This window comes from Vicia villosa, linkage group LG4, assembly GCF_029867415.1.
Source record: "Vicia villosa cultivar HV-30 ecotype Madison, WI linkage group LG4, Vvil1.0, whole genome shotgun sequence".
NCBI classification, from domain to species: domain Eukaryota; kingdom Viridiplantae; phylum Streptophyta; class Magnoliopsida; order Fabales; family Fabaceae; genus Vicia; species Vicia villosa.
Window position 1 is genome coordinate 32,583,253 of NC_081183.1, and position 10,356 is coordinate 32,593,608.

At 36.7% G+C, this 10,356-nt stretch overlaps 1 protein-coding gene across 1 annotated transcript; it reads right to left on the reverse strand.

Moving 5' to 3' along the window:
* Nucleotides 1–8,313: 8,313 nt before the first annotated feature.
* On the reverse strand, nt 8,314–9,930 carry LOC131597000 (furostanol glycoside 26-O-beta-glucosidase-like; the record flags this gene model as incomplete). Its single annotated transcript, XM_058869723.1, has 2 exons — nt 8,314–9,596; nt 9,630–9,930. Coding segments are annotated over 2 exons (1,584 nt in total), but the record flags the coding sequence as incomplete, so codon positions are not given.
* Nucleotides 9,931–10,356: the final 426 nt, after the last annotated feature.

Sequence of the window (10,356 nt, forward strand, 5' to 3'; positions counted from 1 at the left end):
CTTCTGATGGATGGTTACAAACATCCAGTAAATGCCAGTGGCGTAAAGCTGACAAGGCAAGAAATGAGTGATGATCAGAAGAAGCTTTTCAGGAATCATCATAAATGCAGAACTGTTTTGCTGAATGCTATCTCTCATGCTGAGTATGAGAAGATATCTAACAGGGAAACGGCCTATGACATATATGAGTCCTTGAAAATGACTCATGAAGGAAATGCTCAAGTCAAGGAGACTAAAGCTCTCGCTTTAATCCAGAAGTATGAAGCCTTCAAGATGGAGGATGATGAAGACATTGAAAAGATGTTTTCAAGATTTCAAACTCTTACTGCTGGATTGAGAGTTCTTGACAAGGGATACACCAAAGCTGATCACATAAAGAAGATCATCAGAAGCTTACCCAGAAGATGGGGTCCCATGGTAACTGCATTTAAGATTGCGAAGAATCTAAATAAAGTCTCTTTGGAAGAGCTGATCAGTGCCCTGAGGAGTCATGAAATAGAGCTGGACGCAAATGAGCCCCAAAAGAAAGGTAAGTCTATTGCATTAAAATCCAATATCAAGAAATGCACTAACGCTTTTCAGGCTAGAGAAGAAGATCCTGAAGAATCAGAATCTGAAGAAGAAGATGAACTGTCCTTGATCTCCAGAAGGCTAAATCAACTATGGAAGAACAAGCAAAGGAAGTTCAGAGGCGTCAGAAGTTCAAAGAAATTTGAACGTGGAGAATCTTCTGATGACAGAAGATTTGACAAGAAGAAGGTCATGTGCTATGAATGCAATGAGCCTGGACACTTCAAGAATGAATGTCCAAAACTTCAGAAGGAAAATCCCAAGAAGAAGTTTCATAAGAAGAAAGGTCTTATGGCAACCTGGGATGAGTCAGAAGATGATTCAGACTCTGAAGATGAGCAGGCTAACTGTGCGCTGATGGCGACAGAAGATGACGGATCAGAATCTACATCAGAATCAGATTCTGAAGAGGTATTCTCTGAACTTACTAGAGATGAGTTAGTTTCCGGTCTAACAGAACTTCTGGAATTCAAGTCTCAGATTAGTCTCAAATACAAAAAGCTGAAAAAGCTATTTGAATTTGAAACAAAGAAGCTTGAGTTGGAGAATTCTGAATTAAAAGAAAAACTTTTAAAATTATCCAATAATGTTGGATCTCCTTCTGATTCAGAAAAATCCACTCCCAGTCTAAACCATATTCTGAAAGAATATGATTTAAGTTTCAGGAAGTTCTTATCTAGAAGTATTGGCAGAAGTCAGCTAGCTTCTATGATATATGCTGTGTCTGGAAACAAAAGAGTCGGCATTGGTTTTGAGGGTGAAACCCCATACAAACTTGAACCTGTTGATGAAATGAAATTCACATACAAGCCATTGTATGATCAGTTCAAGTATGGCCACTCCCATAATATTAGGCACACTTCACATGCTCAAAGTTTTCACATTACACACACCAAAAAGCATGTGACACAACCTAGGAAATATCATGAAACTCACATTAAAAATTATCATGCTGTTCCTCCTATTGCTTACAATGTTAAACCCAAGTTCAATCAGAACTTGAGAAAATCTAACAAGAAAGGACCCAAGAAGATGTGGGTACCAAAGAAAAAGACTATTTCTTTTGCAGATTCTCTTGGCGACATAGAAGATAAAAGTCAACATGTCATGTCACCTGGACTCAAGTTGGTCTCAACACTTGAAGGGAAGAAGGACTGTCTTCCAAGTTCTGGTACTTAAATCTGTTGAAGAAACTATGTTCGTAGGAGATCAGAAAAGAAAGTTTATTAGTCTTAGAACCATCTGTTTTGTTTGTTTCTAGCATTGATGTTTCGTTCATGATTATTCTGAATGCTCTAAATGCTACAGAATATACAATATTGAAACATTGATTGTGGACGAATCAATAAATATCTGGTTTGATGATAAACTTGTTTCTGATGAAACAAAGCAGCTTAAGAATTTCTGCAGATACAGTTTTGTCTTATCAGAAGCTGCAGAACAAAGAAGTGAATCTCCAGAAGCTGTGTATATCAGAAGTAATGGATCATAAGATCATTCAGATTTATATCAGCACACTTCAGAAGGAGTGTTTCCAGAAGAGAAACTTGATCAATTCAGAAGCAGTGATCGGAATCAGAAGGCGTAAAGCCTATTGAATATTTCACACCTGTCATCCATTATCTAATGATGAACACGTGTCTCTACGGTCAGTACGAAGCGTGCAGTTGAAAAGACGCCGACCTAGGTAACTGTTTTAAATCATTTCTTTTACCACGATCTCTCTCCTCACGTCACTCGTCATTTAATGAAAATGATTTCTTTTGATTCTGAAACTATTCATTTTGTTTATTTATTCCTTTTCATTCTCTATTTTATATTCGTCTCCTTATATTCTTTTCAAATCATATCATACATCCTTTTCGCTCCCTTGTCTCTCTTTCTTCTTGCATTCTCTCGTTTGAAAAGTTCTTAGCCGTTTTCTTAAACCCTAATCAAAAACCCAGCTCTCTTCTCTTGTTCGTTTTTGTTCATTCTGCATCCATGGCTGCCTTCTCATCCCAAAATGTTGATACATCTGTTCCTCACCATCTCCAAGAAGAAATTTTGCAACTTACTCCAGTTGTTGCGTGCTCCATTCCTAAGGATAAATTAGAAGTTTTATGTGAACTTATGGTTGATTTTGATAACATTGAAGAACATGATTTTCATCTCAAAGAAGATATAATTTTTCAAGGATGGACTTCTTTGTTTGCTGAGTTCTGTGGACCAGTCTACCCAGATCTTGTCAAGGAATTCTGGGTACATGCAGTTGTCGCTCCAAAATCCATATTGTCTTTCGTCCATTAAAAGTTTGTGGTAGTGACTGAGAACATCTTAAGGGTGATGTTTGATCTGAGAAACGCTGAAGGAGTTTTTGAAATCGATAAAAGGGAAAATTGGGAAGATGTTTTATCTACTCTCTACCCAGACATAAATGAAACAAAGAATGTCAAGGATTTGAGAGATCTCTACAAAATCTGGACCAAAATTCTTCTTGGGTGCTTCTATCACAGGAAAGGGACACATGCTTCTGACTTCATCAACAATGAGCAAAAATACATTCTGTACTGCATTGCCACTAAGAAGAAGGTTGATGCTATCTACATTATCTTCAACCATATGTGGAAGGCTGTAAAGGAGTCCAGAAATGCCTTCCGAGAAAAAAGTTGTACCATCATTCCGTTTGGTAGAATTATCTCAAATCTTCTGGTTCATTCCAAGATTGTTGAGAACCTGGAATCTGAAGGTGTTATCAAAGACCTTGCTGTCACAACTGGGGCCTGTCTGAATGCCTTCACTTTAAAGAGGATGAACGTGATTAAGGCTATCATTAAGACTCCTCAACCTCTTGCTGGAACAAGAATCAGAAGAGAACCAGTTCTAGCTGAATTCAAAACCTTCTTCAATAGTGAGGTACCAGAAGTCAGAACTAGGTATCTGAAATCACAAAAAGAGGATAAAAGTCTTAAAGATCAAGAGAAAGGTGCTCCAATTATAGTGAATCGCAAGCAGGAAGAAAGGACCAAAAGAAAGTTTGATCATCCTGCTGCTACCACCAAGAAAGAAGTGGTCCCAGAAGAAGTTATTGCAAAGGTTGTTAAGGCTGTCTCTGCTGATTTTGAGAAGAAAAAGAAGGAAGCTGAGAAAAAGAAGAAGAAGTCAAATAACAATGCTGAGATTGTTGAAGTTGTTGAGAAGAAGAAAACCAGAAAAAGAAAGATGATTCTTCAAGAATCTGATGAAGAAAATGTTGTTCAAGAGGCTGCGAATCAACAGGAAGATCTGGCGAGCGTCAGAAGGAAAGAGATCTCTAGTGGCAAAACAAAAATTGTTGAAGAGCCAAAGAGTAAGAAGCAGAAGAAGACTGAGGCTGTGGTCAAAGCCACTCAGAAAGCATCCAAAGGTATATGTATTTCTGAACCTGATTCTACTCCTGCTGGTAACTCAGAAGTTGCACCAATAGCGGTCGTCCCTATCCCTGAACCAGAAAAAGCCACATCTGAATCACCTATAACTGTCCATGTTCTTACACCTCCATCTTCTCCTGTAACCAGTCCTTCGTCTCCACCCACCATCAATCCTGTTCTGGATATACCACCCCTTCAAACTCTCTTTCCACCACACACAAATATCTCCTTCTCTCAACCTCCTCCCCATGCCACCTTTGAACCTATTCCTTCTACCTCTCTAAATAACCATAGTGATTCTGTTTTTCCAACCTCTGCATCACATGAACAGCTGCTCCGTGATTGCAACTACACTCCTAAGCCTCGTCCTGAAGCTGAAGTGGTAGTGTTAGATTCTGATACTGAAGCAGAATCTTCTTTTAGGTTAGATAGAGAACCTCATCCGTACTTCACTTCCAACCCTGTCTTTTCAAAAACCCAAATAAAATTCCGCCCTGTATACCCTATTGGTGTAGTTTTTGAAAACATAAAGAGGAATCTCAGAAGTATCTTTGATACTCTCAGAATTGCTGAAAGTTCTGGATTGAATGATGTTGCTATGCGGAACTTCTGGAGGATCCTTCGCAGAGAATCAGAGGCTCTGTTTTTAGAACTTCAGGAAGCCTGTGTAGCTGCTGCCCCACGGCCTCGTGGAATTCTGAGGAATTATGAAGACTTCTGGTTTGCTAGTCTCAAAGGAAGACATCTGTTGGAAGAGAAGCCCTTCTTGGATGAGATGGAACAATTAAGACTGGCTGCTGAAATGGAAGCAAATCCATGCAGGGATATCGTTATCTTTATTCCTGATTATCCTGTTCTGCTCGGATACTTCAAGACTCTCTTTGACTATCTGAGGGAAAACCCTTCTGAGAAAGATCCAAGCTTGGTCATTCCAGAAGTTGTTGACCCACCAGAAAGTGAAGGTCCTTCTGCTCCCAGGAATCTAGCTGCCATTCTTCAGGCACTTGAGAATGGAAACTCGGAAATTCCTGCTGCAGAATATGGAGATGCTTCTATGCAAGAAGCAGATGTTGAAGATCATGTTGCTGAATCAGATCCTGTTGAGGAAATCCCTGCAAATGATCTATCCATGGAAGCTACAGATCAAGTTGCTATTCCTGTGGTTGAAAGCGGTGAAGCTTCTTCTGATGAACCTTCTCGTCTTGCAAGGACTCTGGAAGAAATTCAGAAGAGACAGGATGAGCAAAGCTCACTCAATGCTGAGTATAGAGCTTTCATGGTGAGGCAAGATGGACACAACAATGAGGTTCAAGAGATGCTGGCCAAGATCTTGTCAAGGCTAGGGCCATCTTAGATTGAGTCTGTGTTGTTTCTTTTCGTTGCATCTGTTTTTTGTGCATCTGATCTTACTTATCTTCATGTACTTCTGTACCTGCTGTTTGAACTTCAATGAAATCATCTTCTTCCTCCGTGTGTTTCGTTTTGTTTGTCTCTGAATCTTTTTTGTTTTTTGATGATATGACAAAAAGGGGGAGAAATATGTGATAAATGATTTGATTTAATCAGTTGCTTTTACTAACAAGAACTGCAAGTTCTATATGGTTTAAGTGTTTTGCAGGTATAAAGAAGTGAAGAGAATCTTCAAAGCAAACACAAGAAGCAAAACCATAAGAAGTGTTATTCTGTAAAAAGAATAAGCTCATGGAAACTGAAGCAAGCTAAGTGCTGTCAAGCTTCAGAAATCAGAAGCAAGAAAGAAGAATGAATCAGAAGCACTGATAATAGAATTTGATCCATATTTGTCTATTTGCTCTGACAAAATTCTATTTGATCTGATACATTATTTCAGCCTATATGGCTCTGATACATATCATGTGTTCTAATATACATTTTATGTTCTGACTCGTTCATGCTGACTTTTGTCGTTTAGTTTTTGTTCTGTAACATTTCAGGATGTAGAGATGCTCTGATGATGCTCTGGTACATTCAACAATGTTCTGATACAAATCTAGCATGAAGTGATGATTGGTAGAAATTCAAAGCTCTGAAGCTATCCGAGGGAAGCAGAAATCAGAAGCTGTGAATGTTCTAAAGATCCAGAAAACTCAAGTTCTGAAGCTGTCCTAAATGGAAGCAGAAATCAGAAGCTGTGAATGTTCTGAAGATCAAAGAAATTCAAGTTCTGAAGCTGTCTTAAATGGAAGCAGAAATCAGAAGCTGTGAATGTTCTGAAGATCAAAGAAATTCAAGTTCTGAAGCTGTCCTAGATGGAAGCAGAAATCAGAAGCTGTGAGTGTTCTAGGGATCTAAAGAAATTCTAGTTCTGAAGCTGTCCAATGGAAGCAGAAGTCAGAAGCTATGAATTCTCTGAAGACAGAAGCTTATGTGATCGTCTCTACCGAAATAATCAGGGAAGTCCTTTATTAAAGTTCTTCGAGTATTTATTTCAGGGGGAGATTATTTATCTCAGGGGGAGATTGATAATCTCTGGGGGAGACATATTCATATGCTTATGCTATAGCTGTGTAATTTGTCTTTTGCCGTCTGCTCTTTCTGATCGCAAATTCATATCATTTATATATGTTTTTGTCATCATCAAAAAGGGGGAGATTGTTAGAACAAGATTTGTTCTGATCAATTATCTTAGTTTTGATGATAACAATAATATGAATTTTGCTTAAGATAATATGGTACTCTAATCCAATGCAATTTCCTTTTCAGGAAATATATAAAGAGTACGCATAATTCAGCGCTCAGAAGCTTTGTCTCAAAGGGTTCAGCATGCAACATCAGAACATGGTCTGGCAAGACATCAGAAGATGGTCGAAGCAGAATCAGAACATGGGTCTATAGAAGCATCAGAAGAACATGAAATCAGAAGCACTGAAGTTCTGATGGTATCACGCACAGAAGCACTTCAAGGTCAGAAGATCAGAAGATACTTTGCACCAAGCTGTTTGACTCTGATGATATTCAAACGTTGTATTCACAAACATCAGATCAGAAGGAAGTACAAGTGGCAAGCTACGCTGACTGACAAAAGGAATGTTAAAAGCTATTAAAGGCAACGTCAGTAGACACAGCGTGAACAAGGCTCGAGGTAGTTGACAAAAGCATATAACATTAAATGCGATGCTGTACGGAACACGCAAAGCATTAAATGCACTCAACGGTCATCTTCTCCAACGCCTATAAATATGAAGTTCTGATGAGAAGCAAGGATAACGATCCTGAACAAAACAACTCATATTAACTTGCTGAAACTCTGTTCTACTCAAAGCTCAGAATCTTCATCTTCATCAAAGCTCACTACATTGCTGTTGTAATATATTAGTGAGATTAAGCTTAAACGTTAAGAGAAATATCACAGTTTGTGATTATAGCTTTTAAGAAGCAATTGTAATACTCTTAGAATTGATTACATTAAGTTGTAACTAGAGTGATCGTGTGGATCAGAATACTCTAGAAAGTCTTAGAGGTTATCTAAGCAGGTTGTAACTAGAGTGATCGTGTGGATCAGAATACTCTAGAAAGTCTTAGAGGGTATCTAAGCAGTTGTTCCTGGAGTGATCAGTGTGTGATCAGAAGACTCTGGAAGACTTAGTTGCTGACTAAGTGGAGAACCATCGTAATCCGTGCGATTAGTGGATTCAATCCTCAGTTAAGGTAAATCATCTCTGCGGGGGTGGACTGGAGTAGTTTAGTTAACAACGAACCAGGATAAAAATAACTGTGCAATTTATTTTTATCTGTCAAGTTTTTAAAGCTACACTTATTCAACCCCCCCCCCCTTTCTAAGTGTTTTTCTATCCTTCAATTCTTTCTCACAACCTTAGTCTTAAGAATGTAGTGTTTGAATTACCTGACTTCTTTGTGTTATTTATTATGGTTAAGTGAAATATTACCAAATTTATATGCTTTAAAAAGGAATCAAATCCTTTCTCCATCATAATGATTATAAAAACTCATTTTGCTACTCGTCTTAGAAAATAAATCGATGTGTTCACATAATTACTCAACAAAGAAACTATGTTCCTTTTAGTACTTATAGTGTTAATCCTCAATTTTCTTTGTTGAACGTTTTTTTTTATGTATGATGTTTTAAGCTTCAATTCCTAATTTACGTTTTACGTAATGTGTTCTCTATTCATAAAAAAAAAGATACTGAAACAAAGTCAAGTTAATTATTAATCATATTGTATCAGTATATACACTAATATAAATTACAAATGTGAATCTTTAAATTAATTTCTAAAAAAATTAAATAATCACCATATTGTAAATAATAATTTTTCAAGGGATATTGTTTTCCCTTTTATCCATTTGTATTGATATAATTTATTTTTTAGTTTAGTCAAATCAAATTATTTGTCAAATATTTCCTATACCAATTAGCCGAGTCAGTTGGTATACGTTTCAGACTATCATTAAAATCGACATGATAAAGCCCCCAATTTCTAGAATAGCCCGCTTGAAATTCAAATGTATCAAAAGCTGCCCAGGAAAAGTAACCACGAACATTTACACCAGCATCAATGGCTGCTTTGGTCGCGTTAATATGTGCAGCAATGTAAGCAACTCGATGTTCATCCTTCAATGGATTTGGGGTTTTGAAAGAAGCAATACCATTTTCAGTGATGTAGATTTTGGGGTTTTGGTATTTTTTCTTAATATAAAGTAAGAAGTCATATAATCCTTCAGGATAGACAAAGTTCAAACCGTATTGATCCATGTAGCCAAGAGTTTTTCCTTCCACGTTATGAACTTCTGACATAGCTAAGGCATCAAAATTGTCACCAAAAACCTTGGTTTTATTTGATTCATGTCTAGCAAAGTTAGAAGTATAATAATTGAGCCCAATAAAGTCTGTGCTTCCTTTTAGCATTTTTTTATCTTTTTTTGTAAACTTGGGTAGCCTATTCCCCACTAGCTTTCTCATTATTTTTGGATAATCTCCATGGAAAATTGGCTTTAAAACCCATCCCCGATAGAAATCCATTAGTCTTTTAGCAGCAGCCACATCCTCTGGTTTAGAGCTGTAGGGATAATAACTTCCTGATGAAATAGCAATTCCAATTTCTCCCCCTTGAAGTGCTTGAAATTTTTTTTTGTATAAATTTGATGTTGTAGCATGGGCAATTAGGAAATTATGAAGTATAATATATGCTTCTGTACATATTTTACTCGTAGTTGGACATGCCTCAACAGATATATTATCAATATTGTGCATGTATTGAAATATAGCTGTGACCTCTCCCTCATTGATTGTAGTCCAATATTTCACCCGGTCTCCATATGTTTTGAATAAGAGTTCACTAAAATCCTTGAAATGTCTCACAATGGAGCGATTTAAGAAGCCACCAAATTTTTGTTGAAGAGCTAGCGGATAGTCAAAGTGCATGATAGTCACAAAAGGTTCAATACCATTTTTTAGCAACTCATTGATCAAATTATTGTAGAAGTTGATACCTTCTTGGTTTATACCTCCTTTCAAGGTTCCATTTGGCATTATTCTATTCCAAGATATGGACATTCTATAAGAATTTACTCCAAGCTTCTTTAAAAGTTGTACGTCCTCCTTATAGCGCTTATAATGTTCAATCTTTTTGGAAAACTTATCGACATCTAAATACACACCTTTTTTATGTTCAATTATATCATCCCATATACCAAGTCCTCTTCCTCCTTCATTAGAAGCTCCTTCAATCTGAAGGGCAGAAGATCCAGCACCAAACAAAAAGCCAGTTGGAAATGATCCTCGACTTGGAAAACCCGATGAATTTATGAATTTCAATATAGCGTGATATGTATTAGTTGTAGTCCGTTCTCCATTCTGGGAAGAAAGTGAGTAACTAAGTTCAAATTTGTTCTCCAAGGGAAATAGAACTTGTGCATGGGTGAAAATGTTAGAAATCCAAACAAACAACAAGATTGCAAGAACATTTTTAAAAATTCTTGAAGATGACATTATATATATTTTTGCATTAAAAGATGATTATTGAGGTTGATAATAAATCACAATTATTCAGAAGGAAGAAGAAAACATATTTATATTATCTTTCTACGTGTGTGACAACTTATAAGATGATAATTACTATTTTTCAATAGCAGTTAAAAATGTTACAGATAAAATATATAATTGTATTCTTTTTAGAGTTATTTATAGACTTTCCACCTAGATAAAGCTGTCCCTAGTGTCATGATCGTCATGAAATTTTCATTGTAATAAATTTCTTGTAAGTACCCATGTTCATGTGCTATTTTTATTAATAATAATGTTGCACCACGTGCATTAACACATCACCACACTTTAGAACCCATACAAAAAAATAATTTTGCAACATTAGACAAGCACGGTTAAAGTATAATTTTATCAATTATAACTCTTGTTTTGAAT